Source organism: Humulus lupulus, chromosome 2, assembly GCF_963169125.1.
Source record: "Humulus lupulus chromosome 2, drHumLupu1.1, whole genome shotgun sequence".
NCBI lineage: Eukaryota > Viridiplantae > Streptophyta > Magnoliopsida > Rosales > Cannabaceae > Humulus > Humulus lupulus.
In genome coordinates this window covers 5,847,509-5,867,923 of record NC_084794.1, presented here as the reverse complement: position 1 = coordinate 5,867,923, position 20,415 = coordinate 5,847,509, and the positions used below count along the sequence as shown (strand labels likewise).

At 29.2% G+C, this 20,415-nt stretch overlaps 3 protein-coding genes across 3 annotated transcripts; 1 reads left to right on the top strand and 2 right to left on the bottom strand.

Moving 5' to 3' along the window:
- The first annotated feature begins 822 nt into the window (after positions 1 to 822).
- On the top strand, positions 823 to 1,581 carry LOC133817050 (uncharacterized). The gene has a single exon (XM_062249435.1). It carries the CDS (start codon positions 1,228 to 1,230, stop codon positions 1,435 to 1,437), a length of 210 nt encoding a protein of 69 aa, XP_062105419.1. The 5' UTR covers positions 823 to 1,227; the 3' UTR covers positions 1,438 to 1,581.
- Positions 1,582 to 2,403: 822 nt separating this feature from the next.
- LOC133817049 (uncharacterized) lies at positions 2,404 to 3,322 on the bottom strand. Its single transcript, XM_062249434.1, has 2 exons — positions 2,804 to 3,322; positions 2,404 to 2,719 (listed from the first exon to the last, which is right to left on the bottom strand). The coding sequence occupies exons 1-2, from the start codon at positions 3,195 to 3,197 to the stop codon at positions 2,703 to 2,705; spliced, it is 411 nt and encodes a 136-aa protein (XP_062105418.1). The 5' UTR covers positions 3,198 to 3,322; the 3' UTR covers positions 2,404 to 2,702.
- Positions 3,323 to 10,105: 6,783 nt separating this feature from the next.
- LOC133815794 (uncharacterized) lies at positions 10,106 to 10,915 on the bottom strand. Its single transcript, XM_062248591.1, has one exon. It carries the CDS (start codon positions 10,829 to 10,831, stop codon positions 10,397 to 10,399), a length of 435 nt encoding a protein of 144 aa, XP_062104575.1. The 5' UTR covers positions 10,832 to 10,915; the 3' UTR covers positions 10,106 to 10,396.
- Positions 10,916 to 20,415: the final 9,500 nt, after the last annotated feature.

Below are 20,415 nucleotides of genomic sequence, written 5' to 3'. Positions count from 1 at the left end.
TTTTATTATCATATATTAATATAATTACACAAAACTATAAAATGTCATTTTTAAATACAAATGTTTTAATTAATTAAGCTCTTTTAAAAATGTCATGACAAACCTAAGGTACCTCCATAGATATTCAGATAACTGAGCCATAGCGAGAGAACTTTACAAATAACCGGTTGAAAATTAAAGTAACCATTTTTGACCCATATAACTAATTTCACAAAGTTTCTACCAATTCCCAATATAATCTGACCAAATTACCTTTCTCGCATTCTTCATAATTCACCACATTTCTCATAAAAAACAAGTGAAACAATAAAAATTTAAATATCAATAAAATGTTGGAAGTAAGTTAATTATTTAAAAAAAAAAAATTTAAATCATAAATCAAGTAGAGGTATAATAGGAAGGTTGAACTGAAAAATATTTATTTTTGTAATATTAATTTGGAGACGTTCTATTCTTCAACAAGAAACTAGTAGAGATTTTTTCTTAAATACATATTTTTTAATTTATTTTTTTACTTTTTTAGGATTCTTATTTTTTTTTTTTAAAAAAATACACTTAAGTTTTCATAAATATGATTTTCAAAGTTTCATAATTACAAAAGTAAGTTTTTAGAAAAAACAACTAAAAAACAACTTGAAAACACTAAAAAAAACCTAAAAAACAATGTGAAAAAAAACTTGAGAATAACAAAAAAAAGAGAAAAGGTAAAATCGTAAAAACGTAAATTTTTTCTTAAAATTGTAAAATTGAAAAAATATATATTTAATTGTATAGACGTAATTTTTTAGCGAAAATTAATATTTTAAGTAAAAATCTCAAACTAGAAACCCAAAAATGGGTAATAGGATTAGTGCACAGCCATATCGAGTTTCCATATGAGTCTTGCAAGTCCATTAGAAGACTGGCCCCGTTTGTAGGGGTCAAACCGGCCCAGGCCCATATCGGAGCCGTCCAGTCTAAACAAAAGAGACGAAACCGTCCGAAGCGGATGCCGTAGCTACCCAAGCAGAGTTAAAAAAATCACAATCACATGGCCCTTTAATTTTGCCGAAATCCAAACTCTTTCTTCGTCGCGGAGCATTGTTTTGCTTTTGTCATTGTCAACCACACCACCCCTTTTAAGTTAGCTACTGCTTCGTTCTAGCTACCTAGAAAAGCTCATCATCATCAACCAATAAATAGCACAGCAGAGAACCAAATTCAGTGTGGGAATAAGAAAAGAAATAAATGGCGGATTGGGGGCCTGTGCTGATTGCGGTGGTGCTGTTCGTGTTGCTGATGCCGGGGCTGCTGTGTCAGGTGCCTGGGAACAGCAGAGCAGTCGATTTCTGCAACAGGCAGACTAGTGGCCTCTCCATGTTTGTTCATACTATTGTGTTTTTTGGACTCATTGTTATCTTTTTCATTGCTATTGGTGTTCATATCTATATTGGCTAACATATCTATCTCATTTGGGATTGGTTATTTCAATTACTTCAGATTTTGTCCTATAGTGTTATATAGATATATATTTGATTATTATTATAATTTCCTTCACTTCTTCTACTGTTTGATTATTTATAAGAAAAAGTTGATCCACGATTTGCCAGTTTCATATTACTATAAATCAAGTTTAACGATTTTAAAGTAGAAACGACATGTCGTATTCCCATTAGAGTGATTACCCTGCCTACTATACGTTTAGCTTCTTTTTTTATCCTACCATACATTATTGTTGAACTTTAAAAACAAAATGGTGAAGTTTTGTTGATTTGCAAACTTCTGTAGACAATGATGTTGCTGTAACATATAAGAGATATTTTTTTGTCGTTTATGCTAAAACGGCATGTCGTTTTTCACATTACCGAAAGGGTTGTTTACAAATGTATAGGTAACTTTGATTGTTTTTAGTCTACTCCTTCTAGTGGTCGAAGGTTGAAACATACGCCATTCACACACATCACCAACGATAATAAATTTCACAAGTTAAGACGACATGTCGCTTTATTACAACTAACTTTGCAAGTTGCAACTGTAATCTAAAACCCATAACGTCCTTTATTCATAAGACGACAAATTGGATGAACGTATCAAAAGACCAAATCCTCTGAATTTGAAATCAAAACCAGGGTAAACGACATGAGATTCTATCGTTCAAAAATTATACACGTCCTCCTCCCAATCCAATTCCATTACTCGAGAATGATTGACACAAATAATGAATGAGCCTATGGATACACACTTGGGTGGTCTCTATCACCACAAGCTTTTTCCCTTTGTGAAAAACGACAATCACAAATCAAAGCATGAAAATAATGAACTATTTCAAACTTGTACGTTGATGACTATATCTATTTCTAGCTACATGGGGAATAATCCTTATCCATTTAACTTGATCAAAATCCATACATGGAAGATTGATAATAATGCCAAAAGTGAATTTATTAAATACATAATAAGCTCAACAAGTTGATACTAAACACTATTAGCTTCTATAAGATCAACTATGTGAAAGTAAGAAACTTTCATCGTCTAGAGTAGTTCACAGACAAAGATAACAAAAACCCAAGTGAAGTTTACATAAACCATGGTGTAGAGAAGAAAGAACTTGATAAATAAACAAACATATCAAATAACACAATGGTGTTAATAACCTGTTTGATCTAATTCCTTAAGTGCATGATCTAACCTTAGCAACAAGGATCACTTCCTTCGATTTCTCTTCACGAATAATTCCACGCTACACATTGAAACAAATTGTCAGAACCAATCAAATCCAGAAAAAAAAAATTCAAGAATTTTTTTACAAGAAGAAGAAGCTGACCAGGGAGATCTCGGCAAGAGGAAGCAGGGCAAAGAATGGAGCGACCCAATTCGGACAAATTGAAAAGAATCTCAACGGCGTAGAAAAGCAAGACCAAACCCATCACCAGAGGCATTAGAAAGAAGCCAATCACAAATGTCACCGATCCGAATAGCATCAGAGCCAACGAAATCCCTAGAAACAGAGAAGCGAAAGCTGTTGGACTAGAGACTTGTGAAAACGTCGATGCTTGTCGGGATGATGACGATGAAGAAAACGACGTCGTTCCCACCTGTCTGTTGGCGAAGGGATTGGATAAAGGGGGTGACTTGAGGATATGAAAGATCATCGAGCTGAGCTCGTAGAATACCCTAGATTGGTGGTGGTGCTGCTGATGCTGATCTTGGCTCCTCATATTGTATGGGAAAGTAAAATCGAGAACTTTAGATTTCAGAAAGAAAAAAAAAATGAAAATGGATAAAAGTTAAGCGAAGATATAAGATAAGGTCAAAAAAACTGCTCTGATATGGAGACTGAGACCGAAGAAGATCGATACAGAACTCTTGGGATTCGCGCCAGAGTGTGCGCTGTGTGACCCGCCATGGCCCATTCTGGCCCAATTTTGTTACAAAATGGGCCCATTTGTACAAGAACCTACACTGCTTATACAGCACACTCTTCTATTTTTTTGTGGTTACGTTGACTAGAAGAAGTGTGGTATGTTTTTTTTTTTTTTTTGACAAACTCGTACAAGTTTCTTCCTTGGGATATCTTGATGTTGATGAGTGCCATTTTTAGTTAGTTAGTCAATAAATAAATTTAGTTAACTTTTATTTATTATTATAATGATATTTTCTACAGTATCTTTGCTTAAAAATATATAACTTATGTCTGAAGATATAGTATAAATAAATATTAGGTATACAATTAAATATTTTAAAAAATGGCTAAAAAGTAACTGTGTAATTTAATGAAAAAACATTCTTTGTAAGGTCATGAGATGTACTATTACAAACATGTAGAGTAAAACCTATATAATACTCTATTTAAAAATAACACTTATTTTATTATAAAAAAATAGTTTTAATTTGGGCCAATTATAAATAAAAATACAATCTAAATTGTAATTAGTTTTAAATATTTTAAGTCACGTGTTAATGAAATATACCTCTATATATGAATAATTATATATACAGTCAAGTGTCAGATCATTATTTATTATGTATAAAATTAACTATATATGATGAAGTGGTAACAAGTCTAAAGAATAAATCAATGTGAAAAATAATTTTAAGTAAATATTTTTTGAATAATAATTATTAAGAAATTTTTATTATTATTGTTGTTAAAATCAATATTTTTTACTATTAGGAAATTTTTGTGTATGCAATATTTCTATTTAGATATAACTTTTCAATTAGAATATAATTAATTTGGTCCTAAAACTATTCCTATATAAATGTTTTACTTGTATATAAAATTTGGAAGCGGAGAGTTGTAAAAAGAGTGCAGAGGCCATACAGTTTCAACATTACTCTATAAGGAGACAATGTGAAAACCAATTAAGTTTAAAAAGCAAGGCAATGTTTGGTAGAAAGTATAAACTTAAATGGGTGGGAAGTTTAAGAAAAAGGAGATGATATACTTTTTTTTTTTTGACATTGAGAAGAGAATGGGGATGGTGGGTATAAAGTTTACATACAAAATTACTTAATTATAAATTATTAAATATAAAATATAAGAGATTTATGAAGTGCTCTGTCTGAAATGGGAGCACTATATTTCTTTTAGGTGTTGTTTAGAGTTTGAATTTTTAGAGAGAAAAAAAATAAAATCCAAAAGAATTATACGGGTGATGATGCAGGAAGAGGCTGATGATGCAGGAAGAGGCTGCTTTGGGCTACCACTGTAAGGTGACATCATGTTACCTATAGTGGTTGCGTGAACGCGTTCAGTTTCTCTGATCACTTACGTCGTTTCATCACGTTGAGTCCTTCTAACGTCTCTTGTGATTGGAGGGTTCAATGTGAAAATTGTTATGGATTAAATTATAAGAAATCTTTGAAATAAAAAATGAATATTTGTGAACATTATGGATGTCATTTGAAAATGAATAGTTCAGATAGAATCGAACTTTTGATTGATCTAGGTACCCGTTGGATTTCCTTTTCCTCTTCCCATTCTTACTTCTGTAGGTTTCCCGGTTCAGCACGATAACCTATATATTAAGATTAATTTCAACAAGCTATTTCCGCCAGCTACGGTAGTGGCGAAGCACTGTTGAGCAATTCACGTATCACTTGATACATTGGGTCATTCAGTCACTCCCTCTCTTTCATTGGGAACTCCATTTACGCTTCATTTTTCTATCTCATACATCGTGATTTGGATTCCGATGAAACAATACATCAATGAGTCCAATTCGTCGATTCAATGTTAATCAATGATTCATCCATTATCTCATTATCATCAATAAGCTCCAGGAGTACCAGGAATTCTGGATGGATCTTTTCCGTATTAAGCCCCCCGATTTTGCATTTCTTTTTAAGTGGTATAATAGCAAAATTAATACTATGAATCTTTCTTTCCATCGATTGGATCCATCGAAGAATTAAAGGAAAAGTATACTGCCCTCGATTGGATTGCAAAAAACTGTATCATGAATAGACCTATAAAAACTAAGCACAAGAAGATCAAAAAATACGAAATTGCATCAAGAATTATGTACAAAAAAATATGAAAATATCTTCTAGTGTCGAGGGGATTGCATGGATAGAGATTAAAAAAAAAATCGACTAAATTTTTTTTTTTCTCTCACGTATTCAATCTCGCTCCAAGAAAAAGACTCATTTACTAAATTATTACTTTGACTAAGAATTCTTATGAATTTTCGAAATGTGCGGATTCTTCCATGTTTGTTCGTCGACGTCATAGTCGTTGCCTCATCCTTCTTTTATACGTTGACGACAACATTCTCACCGGGAATGATTCCATTTCGCTTGCCGCTACTACGGGAATCGCTTTTGCTTTCTTTTCCTCTGGCTACTAAGATGTTTCAGTTTGCCCCACAAATTACACCCCACCCCTTATGAAACTTTGTATAGCATTGACTTCCTTCAAATTCGGGGAAGTCGCGGTCATGTCTCGCCCCCCCAAGTGACCGGCGGCAGGTTAGTACAGTTCTCCTGCAGCTGATTTGGCCCTGCGCTGATTCAGGAGCTTCTTCCCCGAACCCCCTCCATTACACAAACTCCCCGCTTTTTGGGGGAACCCCTCCCTCTCGTTCACGTCTCATTCCCTACTCGCTTAATAAGGAAATCCGATCCTAGAGCCTACATTATAAATGCGCATGACTCTTTTTAGTAAACTGAAAAGCAAAGTTTTTTGAGTGCTTGGCTCTCCAAAAATGAACATTTTTACTATAAAAAGAGAAAAACTTTGCCAAACCTTTATTCGGGGTTGGGGGGATAATTTTTTTGTGAAAAACTGTTCAAAACAATAAATAAAGGTCCGGATCCATCTTTAATCAGAACAACATTTCCGGTAAATCCTTTAATCAAAAGTTGCTTCTTCCTTCCTTTCTCTCCATCCAGATAAGGTAATCTCCTCCCCGTGGGATTCGATAACGAATCCATTTTTAAACCACGAAACGCTCGGTTTCCATTTCGGTTGTAGGTGTAACCAACCCGCTATTAAAGATATGACCGAAAGAACTAATAAAAAAAGAGCTCCATTATACTTCCAGTGGTTGCTCCGGTTCCTTCCTCCTGCAATGAGGCGCTGAGGTCCTCAACAAGTTCATAGACTAGAGTAGTCCACTCACTTGTCTCATTGCATCCTTTCAGGGGTTTCGTGGTTTAAAAATGCCGAATCTCGTCTTCAGAGATCCCGACTGAAAGATTTTTCAAATACAAAGTTCAGTATCTTTCCACGAATTATTAACGAAGATCTTTTTGTACAGAATAATAAACAGCGAATCAATCTTCAGAAATTTTATCGTAAATGTGAAATACTTATTACTTAATAATACGTATATAAATAAAAAAAAACAAAAAAAATGTTTCTGTTGAAGCCCATCCTCTTCATCATAAATGATCAGCTTGCCCCGAAATGACCTGGCCCAATAGGAAAATCCCAATTCATTGGGGCTTTCTATTTGATTGTTTTCTTTAGAGTATACCAAATCAGTATAGCTATCCTTCTTCTGACACAGCAACGAAATTTCCCAATCAGTATCGAAATGAAGTATATGCCATGGTTCCTTACTTCGACAGGATACAAATATCTAAATTTGATATTTTTAGATACTTTTTCAGACCTATTGCCGATACTAAGAGCCATTTCAGGAAATCGAAAAAGGATGCAATCAACGATCGGAGAACAGTACCTTTTTGAATCCCTCAAGCGCAAGTGTTATTTGATTTGATATATTGCGGTCAATAACATCAGTGAATTGGGTGAAGGCAGGCTTTGAACAACCAGATAAGAATCAGTTCCACTTTCGTCCATCTCTCGCCCTGGATGCAAGCATTCATCCCCGCTTTCTGGGGGAACCCCTCCCTCTCGTTCACGTCTCATTCCCTACTCGCTTAATAAGGAAATCCGATCTCGGTCAAACTTGGGATGTATATTTTCTCATGTTTGGATTGAATGAATAAATTAATTAATTTATTTTTTTAGAAAAATTAAAACTTAAATGTAGTATAATTTTTTTTAAATTTGCAACAATTATAAATATAAATATATATATATATATAAAAAGAAAATATTAAAAAAAAGTCTTATAAAATTTGTGAAAAATATTTTCCTCTATTTTTTTCTATCTATTTTCTTTCTTAAAATCTAAGGTCCCATCAATGCTTCAATATTCTTTCTCGTTTTTTCTTCCTCATAATTTCTTCTCCTCTTTCTTATTCAAATCTACAGGAAGAGAGACGCAAAGAAAATGAGAGAAGGAACACAATACTCCTCTTTTTAAAAACTGTGTTAAATTTGACACATCCTAAAAGTTGTGCCAAAGCATGGACCAAATTTAGCTTAATAATTAATGTCATTTTTTTATTTACCATATTATCCCTAATTTATTTGTTAACAATTATTGACTACTTTTTTTACAATAAAAAATAAAAAAAGATTACTTTATGTATATTATCAATAAGTATTAAATGAATTATTGACTTTTTATAATTATAATTTGCATCTTGTGCATTAGAGTAAGTTGCAAATATTGACTTAAATATAACATTGATTCATTTTTGTGCCAATTTAACACAAAATTTATATCTTGTATTGCAAATGATCTTACGTTATGACTATAAGTTCGCATAGAACATAAACTTATGCACATAGTCTATGATGACCTCATGATTTTGAGTTATAAAAATGCAGTTTAATTTTATTTTAAACTAAATATAGATAACGAATATAGAGAAATTCTCCTATAGGAGCTTCACTTTAAGCCCTATCGGTAGGGCTCTCAGTGTTTATAACCCGTGAACAGTTTGTGGTATGATTTTTTTTTATGACCTTGTATATTGTAGCTATTTAGAGCATGTGGAAAATTTTTAGAAAATTCTGAATAGTTTACAGTACCGAAAACTAGGTTCAAACATATTGTTGCATGCGTGACTAATTTTTTTTATGCGCGTGGAAAATAATATGTTTGAACCTAGGCTTTGGTACTGTAAACTATTCCAAATTTTCTAAAAATTTGCAGGACGCTCTAAATAGCTACAATATACACTGTCATAAAAAAAAGTCGCGCCAAAAACTGTTTACGGATCGAGAAACACTGAGAGTTCTACCAATAGGGCTTAAAGTGAATCCCTTAGAATTGTGAAACGAATATATACAAACTATATGTCTAATATAGACTAAACATACAATAACTATATAAACCAACATATATCATTAGACAAAAAAAACATGAAACATATATAAATAATGATAAATTTCTATATTGTGGATTTGTGATACCCAAATGCCCAATAATCAACCTAGCTAGTGTGACTAGCTAACATATAGAGTATCAATTATGTCAAGCATGCATTATATGCAGCTGGCAACTAGGCTTAAACTACAAGTTTTTTATTTTTATTTTATTAAGTAATAAAAAAAATATATAAAGTGAGGAACAATGAACCTCTTGACCCCTACTAATCAATGTTATTGGATAAAATAAAGTCATATTTTGGTTCTCAACAGAAATAAAGTTGTGCAAGCTAGTTCGAATCTATGGGGGCATTAATCTTTCTATGTCTTTTTATTTAACATATACTCATAGGGTTCTTCCATTATTATATATTCTCTATGGCCATTGGTCATGTTTGGAATCCTTTATTTATTTCTTTAGTACTGTTGATTGATAACCAATTTCACCTCTAATAAACATCATTCAGCTTTATTAAAGTACCAATTCCCCTTTTTCTTTTCTCTAAAGTTTCCCACCTGATCTTGGTGTGTTTATACTACACAAAATCTTAATTTTATACGCAATAAATTTTGTGACTAAAAATAAAAAATTTATAATTAAAAAAAATTCTTTTATTTATGTTATCATAAAAAATTCGTGGTTAAAAATATTAGTTACAAAAATTATAATTTGTTGTCATTAAATGTATTTTTAGCTACAACAAACTTTATCACTAAAAATAATAGGTTGTGACTAAAACTACATTAGTGATAATTTGTGATTAAGTATGATTTTTTAGTCACAAGTAATTTTTTGCTGTTATTAAAAAGATATTTAATCACACAAAATATTTGGTGTGAATAAAAAATTGTATTTAGTAGCTTTATTTGTAGTTATATATATATATATATATATATATATTTTTTTTTAATTTCATGTATGGGAAAGAACTCTTTATTATATATGCTGAAAAAAGGGGGAAAGGAATCGTTTTAGGCTTTTTTTTTTAATTGCTTTCTATTGGTTCTTTCTGTCACATTCACATCACTATTATTATCATAAGATTTAGTTTATGGTAAACTAATAATAATTATATTGATTTTAGGTACAAATTAATTTTCATGAATGCATAATCAACAAGTATAATAAGTCGACATTTCATTTTCAAGATATTTTTTTAAACTTATCCTTAAGATATCTGAATTTTCTCATACATACACGTATGTGTATTAAATATTTATACATGAAAAGTAAATATACTATATACTATATACTCCACAATATATTGAAAATACAAGAGAATAATAAACTAAAGTTGGGTACGTATTGTAATGTGACATATTTTGTAGTAGGGTTTTATATGATAAATATATACATATATATAATATAAATATAAAAAACATGCATGGATATTATATAAAAGGAAATTAATTAATAATTAGTACAAATTCTTTTCATATATAGCTCCAATCCAACACTTTTAACAACTTGAGGATGGGTTTGCACTAATTAATTATAACTAAATAAGAAAAAAAAGAACCAAAAGTAACACCTTCTCATGATATCTTTCTCTAGATCTCTATTGAAAATGAACTACTTCTTAAATATAATATATATATATAACATAATAGTACTTATTATACCAAAGACCAAAATATATCATCTTAATTTGATATGTATATATATATATATATAATATTTTGTTAACTCTTATCTTGGCACTTGATCATTCTCTCCGAGTTGACTCGCTCAAGCTTGAATCGTTCTTGAACCATAGATATATAGTTAGCAGCCTTCGAATCAACACCCTCGTCAACAGTCACACCACCGTAGAGACTTTCCCGTTGCACCACCGAGGAGTCACGGCCGCCGCCGCCGCCGTAGTCATGATGAGCCGCCGGCAAAACGAAAGAAACTTTGGGCTTTGGCTGAGCGATGAGATAGTCTTGGTGCACCAGAAACCCTACTGAGGCCGCCGAAGGAGAGGACTGGTTGGGCTTGTTCACGACCTTAGTAGTACTACTGCTCATCGTCATGTATTGCATGGAATTATTATTATTACTCGAAGGCTTTGAGGCTCGGTAGAATGGCATCAGCTTACCCTTCATGAAACCCCTGCGCTTACGGTTTGACTCCATTTTTGTTCTGAAAGAAAACTACTGTATATTGCTTTTGCTTAATGCTTAATGCTTAGTAGTGTAGAAAAGGGCAAGTATTTTGAGTACAACTCATGCTCTCTATATATAGTACTACTAGCTAGTACAACTTACTTATAACAAGCACTCTTGACTAGGTTTTTTTTTTTTTTTTTTTTAAAAAAGTTATTTATTTTTTTGATATGTGTATTTATTAATTAAGAAAATTGGTAAGGGTCATTATTGGTGCCGAATCCCACAAGAGGTGGTATATCGTTGTTAATGTAATATAATATCGGGTCCTATACATTTGAATTTAATAAGTATATCATCACTAACCAAACATAATGTGTTACCTCGTGTGGTGTTGGACACATAACAACACTCGTTAATTAAAGAGATTTGCTAAGGGACACGACTGGTGCCCAACACCATAATAATGTGGCATATCGCTATTGGTGCAATTCAATATTAAATCTGACACATTTGAATTTAATAAGTATTATATGGTATCACTATCTACCATAAAATATCTATGTTACTAAACAACTTAAAATATCAAATAACAACATTTATTAATTAATTAAATGGGATGTCCATATCCTAAAAAGTTCTGTTAATGGATATAGGAGTGAGTCGTGTGGTGGTCCCATATATCCACACAGCTAGATATAAATATCTATTTTTTAGTGTGTACATAGCTATAGGGTTACTAGATATAAATATCTATTTTTTAGTGTGTACATAGCTATAGGGTTACTATATTTGAATATCTAGTATTATAGCTAGTTAGATATATATTAATCTATATAATATTCCTATGATACATTAAGTTTAGCATTAAGACATATTATATATTAGAAATATATTACTTTTTAAGATATGGCGAACACATACTACTTCCCATGGCCAATTGTAGAACTAACTCGTGATGATTAATATTAATTGATAATTAACTAAATAGTAATAGTATTGCTACCGGACATCTACGTTGAAGAAGAGAAATTTGTGAAAATTACCTATTTTTTTAAAGTAATTTTGTACTCTGATTTACTTTTGATAATTTTTTGCAAAATGACATTTATTTAAAATTCAATTAGTTGTCTAAATTTTTCGACCAGCCTTCTAAAATTTTCGACCGGCTGTTTGAATTTTTCGACCATCTATCTAAATTTTCGACTAGCTGTCTAAATTATGAGAGACTATTTTACAAATAATTATTAAAACTAGGCTAAAGTGCAAAATGACTTTAAAAAAATAAGTCATTTTGCCAAAAGACCCTATAAAAAATTATGTAATTTAATATTAGTTTCTATATATAATCATTTAAATTAAAATTAAAATATATGAGATCCAATACTAAATTACACTAGTAACGATATGTCGTAGTAAGTGATTATTGGATTATTGGTTAGTAATAATTCCCTTTACAACACTCTTAACTAAATCATATATATATATATATTTATTGAGAGCCTTTTACACATGCATACAATTAATTAATATTACATTATTACTCTCTTGCACATAATTTATATATATATATAAATCAGAGCTTCAAGAATATTATGTGGCACTCTAAAATCTCTTCAAATCACTCTATCTATTTTCTCATTTAATCTAAATTTTTTATTCATTTTCTATTTTCTAAAATATCTTAACAATTGAAAATATCTATATATATATATATATAAATGAGAGCTTCAAGGATATTATGTGGCACTTTAAAATCTCTTCAAATCACTCTTTCTATTTTCTCATTTAATCTAAATTTTTTATTCATTTTTTATTTTCTAAAATATCTTAACAATTAAAAATATCAATATATATACATATTAATTTGATTAAAAATTTATTTAGTTTAAATATCTTAACTACTGATTTATTGAAAAATACTAAAAAAAATTAATTAAAAATTACGTAATAATTTTCGATTATCTATATATCTATTTTTCTTATTATATTATAATTATGTTTTTTTATTCCAAAGTGTTATACCCAGATTTCGAGCTATGTTAATTATGACCTCGAAAGTTGGATTCGCAAATCAGTGGACTCATAAGGTTGGAAACATGCTCCAGGATTGTATGTCGAGCTTGCAGGATATAGACGACCTCGAGTATGGTGACCTCGAAGTATTCATGATCTCGGAAGATAGCTCTGGGAACACACTCATCTTCAGGGACGACTTCGGATCAGGGGTCCCGAGCTCGACGCACGTACGATCTCGAAAGCCGTGTGGCCTCGGGAGATATTCCTAGCTCGATAGATGACTGGAAACCTGGGAGGCTAAAACCTTAGAGATACGCGATAACCACCTTGAATATCTGCAAGTGTTATAAATATGAGATGTAATCCTCATTTATTATTGTAAATCCCCTAGAATCGTGGGATATTATTTGGTATTATACGTCTCCTGGTCTTCAGGGGACGTTTCCTTTTATATCTGATTATAGGCATTTAAAGTCATTAATTTTATTTATAAAAAAAGAGTAACTACCCAAAATATGTGGGATAGTATTCTTTAGCCTTCTCTATAAATAGAGAGGCCATGCACCATTGTAAAGGACCGATATTCTGATCCTTGAGAGAAAACTCTGGAGAATTCATTCTTGAAGAATTCCTAGAGATAATCTTGAGATTAATAACAGAGACTCGTGGACTAGGCAGATTTAACTGCTGAACCACGTAAAAATCGTGTGTTTACATTGTTTTATTTCAATTGGCCATTTTCAGTTATTGTTTACGTGCTCTTCTTTCACTGTTTGACGAAAAACGGCGTCAACACAAAGTGAATAGTTTTACAAAATATTTATATCTATATCTATATATAAATGAGAAGGTGGCATCCTATATTTTTTACAATCTATTTTTACTATTTTGTGAGAATTTTATATTGTGTCAAAAAAAAAATATACATACATATATACGTACATCAACCCTTCAACAAATGTAACAGAATTAATCAAATTAATACACATACTTATAAATACATTGATTATAATATAATCATACGTAACAGTAGTTATCCAATAATAATAGCATGAAAGAGATATCAATGAGAATGGTCACATATGGTTTAACTAAACAGTTATCACAATTAGATTTTATTATATTATTATATCATTTTATAATTAACATTTTACAATCTAAAGTATCTAAAATTTTTTTCTTTAATATTTTATTAATTTTTTCAGTTTTAACCCATAAAAGTATGCCGTTACAAAATAATATGTTGCTTTTGCAGGCAGTTCTCTTCCTTAGAAAGAGAACTACCTTGATATTGATAAGAACATATAATACCTGAATATTAATGAGAATTAAAATTTATTTTCGGGTGTTGAATCGTTTGATGCTGCCATTTTTATTTAAAATTCTAATTATTATTATTTTCACTAAAGAAAGTAAACTCTGAGTATATCGATTTACACTGTATATATGAATTTTAAAGAACCCACGTACCAAATTTTCAATTTTTCTTTTCGCTATGTAATTCAGTAAATATTAAATCTATATGTTTATATCTATATCTATATATATATCTATATATATAAATGAAAGTTTCGATGAGATTACGTGAGACTCTAAAATTTATTCAAAACACTCTTTCTATTTTCTCATTTAATCTAATTTTTATTCATTTTTTATTTTCTAAAATATCTTAACAATTAAAAATATTAATATATATACATATTAATTTGTTGACGCCGTTTTTCGTCAACAAATAAAAGAAGAGAGCACGTAAACAATTAAAGACAATGGCTAAAACAAATAAACGAATCAGACACACGGTTTTTACGTGGTTCAGCAGTTAAATCTGCCTAGTCCACGAGTCTCTGTTATTAATCTCAAGATTATCTCTGAACAATTCTTTAGCATGAATTCTCCAGAGTTTTCTCTCAAGAATCAGAAATTCGGTCATTTACAATGGTGCATGACTTCTCTATTTATAGAGAAGGATGCAGAATACTATCCCACATATTTTGGGTAGTTACTCTTTTGTGAATAAAAATAAATGGCCTTAAATGCCAATAATCAGATATACAAGGAAACGTTTCCCAAAGATCAGGAAACACACAACTGACTAAACAATATCCCACGATTCTTGGGGATTTACATCAATAAATGAGGATTACATCCTATATCTACAATACTTGTAGATATTCAAAGTAATCATAGTGTATCTCCAAGGCTTCAGCATCTAAGGTTTCATGTCATTGTGCGAGCCACTGACATTTCCCAAGCTAACATCGCTTTCGAGGTAGCATATCTAGCTCAAGACCCCTGCTCCGAAGTTGTTCCTGAAGATGAGGGGCTCTCAGAGCTATCTTTCGAGATCGAGTTCATTTCGAGGTCAGTACAATCGAGGTCTGTATCATACTTTGCAGGCTCCGATTCACAATCGTAGAGCATACCCCAACCCTCACGAGACCATTTAATGCGAACTCAGCTTTCGAGGTCATATTTGTTATGGCTCGAAATCTGGGTATAACATAATTTAATTAAAAATTTAATTTTCTTAAATATCTTAACTACTTAATCATTGAAAAATACTAAAAAAAATTAATTAAAAATTACATAATAATTTTCGGTTCTCTATATATTTATTTTTCTGATTATATTATAATTATGTTTTTTATTCAAAAGTGAATAGTTTTACAAAATATTATAATTATTATCATCAATATTTATAATTGTATTTTTCTCTTATTTGATATTTTACTAAGCTTGTGAAAATAAGATATTACTAATGACATTATTTGGATTTGTGATTTGTTTTCACTATAATAAATAAATATTTTATAGCTTGTAATTTTAGTGAGCATTCCCGCAGCAACAAAAGATGCGAATGTTGATGTGAAACACGAAAAATTATTTTTAGAAATAAGGAACATATTATGAATGAAAAATAATATTACTAAAAATAAAATAATGCACAACAACAAAAATAATAAATGTTTATTTAAATTATTTATGTTTTTTTAATTTAAATGTAATAGTTTTACAAAAATATATATTAACAACATGTATAATTTAATTTAAATTTGATTTATTTCAACGATGTATATTTTGAATTTAAATTTGATTAGATATTTCATTACAACAACTATTTAATTAAATTATAAATATAAGTAAACAATATTTTTTTCTCATTTTTTATATTACTTTTTTAATTTATAGCTATTAATTTATTAAGGAATTTTTTTATCTATTTTGTGTTCTCTTTTTTCTCATTTTTATTTTAATAAAAATTATAATAGATAAAAATATCTACATATAATAATAATAATAATAATAATAAAATCTATCTATTTATATTTTAACTTTTTGACAAAATACAGGATTCAAATATTAACTTTTAACAATAAAATATTCAAACGGGTAATCAACCAAATTATACGTGGTTCAAATAATCTATCTTTACATTCCTATTTTTTAATTTTTGACAAAACACAAAGTCCACAAGTTAATTTAAAAAAATTAATGGTCAAAATTGGTAAACAACTAAAATACAAGGTTCAAAATGGTGTGAACCTTTATAGAAAACATAAATTATATATATTTATATAATTTACTTTTTATAAATAATTTTTAACCTTTTGAATAAATATATGATCCACGGGTTAATTTTTAAAAATAAACAATCAAAATGAGTAATCGGCCAAAATATAGTGTTCAAATAATAGATTTATCTATTTCTATTTTAATATTTTGACAAAACTTGAGGTCTACAAGTTAATTTGTAAAAATAAAAGTTCTAATGGGTGATCGACTAAAATACAAGGTTCAAAATAGTGTGAATCCTTACAGAAAACAAAAATTACATAAATATATAATTTAATTTTCATAAGAAGTTTGAACATTTTAAATAAATACATGGTCCAAAGGTTCATTTTAAAAAACATAGGGTCAAAACGGGTAATGAACAAAAATACAGTGTTCAAATAATCAATACAGAAAACAAAAATTACATAAATATATAATTTAATTTTCATAAGAAGTTTGAACATTTTAAATAAATACATGGTCCAAAGGTTCATTTTAAAAAACATAGGGTCAAAACGGGTAATGAACAAAAATACAGTGTTCAAATAATCAATCTATCAATTCCAATTTTTATTATTTTGACAAAACACGAGATCTAAAAATTAATTTTTAAAAATAAAGACTTCAAATAGGTAATTGGCCAAAATAAATCTTACACAAAATATAAATTTTCTTATACATAATTTAGACTTTTTATAAAAAGAACTACACAAAGCGTATAATAATAATAAATAAAAGTAAATGTACAACAAGCTTTTTGAACTTTGTTTTCAGTACTTTAAAATTTGTCTGAATTTTTCAAAAATCTACAGGAGGTTCGTTATACAATAACAGTGAACACCATCATGAAATAAAAAATTATGGTCAAGATGTCTTCACGTGTCTATATAAAGAACATGTTGTACGAGTATGGTCAAAATGAATCACCACCCCACAGTCTCCCAAAAAATATTTTAAAATATATATGTTTTAATAATTACAAAAGACTGCGCGGAGCGCGGTTATATTTTCTAGTTAAAATATATATTATTCATCCATATCTAGACGTACTACTCATTCATTATGCAGATGTTGACATATAATATAAATATTTATTGAAAGATTTTATATGGATATATAGAGATAATTTAATTGGTTAATGCATTACTGATTAATATTCCAAATTGGTAGAGCATATTAGCAAATCTGTAACTCTCGTGTATATTTTAGTATAAAAATCATTGATATGTCTTAATCTCATAAACTTCTATTTGAAGAAAAATAAATATCTCTGCTGGTACTGTTATTTAGAATAATAGAGATTTTTTCATAATTTACTTAATTTTGATAAAAAATTACATTTTTACGGTTAAATATTTTTTTTCTTCAATTTTAGGGTTTTAAGAATTTTTTTATGATTTTGTCTTTTTTTTCCAAGTTGTTTTTAGATTTTTTTTCTTGTTGATTGTTTAGTTGTTTGATATATATATTGCTTTTCTTATATTTTTTTAAAAATTTATTTTGAGTTGATGCCGTGAATTATTTTTAAGTTGTTTTTTAAATGTTTTTTTCTAAAATCGTATTTTTGTAATTATGAAATTTTGAAAATCGTATTTTTAAAAATTTAAGTACTGATTTTTTAAAAGAAAAAATCAAGAACTGTAAAAAAAGCTAAAAAAATATGCATTTAAGAAATAGACCTAACAATATTATATCTATTTCATCTTTGTAAGAGCAGTCTCAATGGTTGCTCTAAATTAGTCCAAAAGGACAAAAATATAGCTAAAAAGCTTATTATTGTCTCCATTGACTCCTTTAAATATTTATCTATAATAGCTTTGTGCTGAAACTAATGATTTCTACACTAAATATAGCTAAGCTTCAATTAATATGTAAACATTTTTAATATATTTTTTTTATCATTTTTCCTTTCTCTCTCCCATTAGCTAATTTTTTATTATTTTTTTCTTTTTTAATTTTATTCTTTGACTTTAACTATTAAATAATAATTGTAAATATAATATTTAAATTATGTAAAAGAAAATATAGAGAAATTGATATATAGTGTAATGTAAAATTGTAAAGTAAAATAGAAAAAGTTAAGTTTTGATGAAGTGTTTTATTAGGTATAGAGTAAAACACCCATTAGGAGTGCTCTAAATTTGCGAATATTTTTTTTTGAAACTTTAGCATAAAACAGATCATTAAACAGAATTAATATACTAATGTGGCAAAATCCAAAACATATATTCAATATATTCATATAGATTAATGTGTTTAACGATCAATATATAAACTTTTTTTTTTATAGAAATTACAATATTACAGGAAAAAAAATAAAATAAAATGGATAGGGATGATGTCTTTGTCTGATCTTACACCTTTGGAGAACTTTTTTAGTTGAATATATACTAGCTAGTATAGTATAGTATAAATGGTACGAGATGAGATTGGTTCAAGAACATATCAAAATTTGTACGTAAATGGATAAGTTGATAAGCTATATACACATATATGTATATATCGATATATATATATATGTATTTGGCTATTATGTTACGTAACTCTAAAGCTAGATAGCAGGTATGAACAACTTATTTGTAGTAGTGGTAGTATAGTAGAACAATAATGATCTCATATATATATATAAAGTAAATGAGGGTTAAAATACTTTATGTTTTAAAAAAATTGTACTTTTATACCAAATTTTTTGTTTGTCGGGTAAATATACTCATGTCTTTAAAATATTGTACTTTTATACTTAAATTTTATTTTTGCTGTAAATATATACTCAATATTTTTAAAATATTACAATTTTTACCTATTTTTTATTATTTTAAAATTGAAAAAATAACTAAAATCCTATATTTTCTTATTATTTCTCAAAATAATTTTTAAAAATAATCATAAAAGTGCAATATTTTAAAAACATTAGGTATATTTACCGACAAAAAAACGTTTGGGTATACTAGTGTAACATTTTGAAGATATTGAGTATATTTATCGCAAAAAAATAGGTATAAAAGTGCAACATTTAAAAATATTGGGTATTTTTGCCACCATTTACTATATATGTATATATATATATGACAATTCTTATATAGGAGCTTCATTTTAAGCTCTATCGGTGGGACTCTTCGGTGTTCTCAACCCGTGAACAGTTTTTGACACGATTTTTTTATGACCGTGTATATTGTAGTTGTTTAGAGCATCCTGCAAATTTTCAGAAAATTCCGAATAGTTTACAGTACCGAAAACTAAGTTCAAACATTTTTTTTCCACGCTCATAAAAAAAATTAGTCACGTATGCAACAACATGTTTCAACTTAGTTTTTGGTACTGTAAACTTTTCAGAATTTTCTATATATATATATATATGACAATTCTTATATAGGGAGCTTCATTTTAAGCCCTATCGATGGGGCTCTTCAGTGTTCTCGACCCGTGAACAGTTTTTGACACGATTTTTTTATGACCGTGTATATTGTAGTTGTTTAGAGCATCCTGTAAATTTTCAGAAAATTCTGAATAGTTTACAGTACCGAAAACTAGGTTCAAACATTTTTTTTCCACGCGCATAAAAAAAATTAGTCACATGTGTAACAATATGTTTTAACTTAGTCTTCGGTACTGTAAACTTTTCAAAAAATTTTGAAAATTTGCAGGTTGCTCTAAATAGCTACAACATACATGGTCATAAAAAAAATTACGTTGAAAACTGTTCACGGATTGAGAATACTAAGAGCCCCACCGATAAAATTTATACTGAAGCCCTATTGAAATTTTTATCTTTTATATATATATATTTATATGAAGATGAGGTAGATAGGTGATGTGGTGTTACTTTTGTTGTGATGGAGCAAGGTACGGTTAAGGAAGGAGAGTTATATAAAGATATAGTAGTAATATTTGCAAGTTGGCAATTGTTTGCTTTAGTCAGACATACACTAGACATAGAAAAAGTTCCCAATAGAAATCAACATATATATATTTTAGGATAAGATATATATTCTACCTGTCAATATGTATATATACCTTTCCCACCAATCAAACAGTAGATG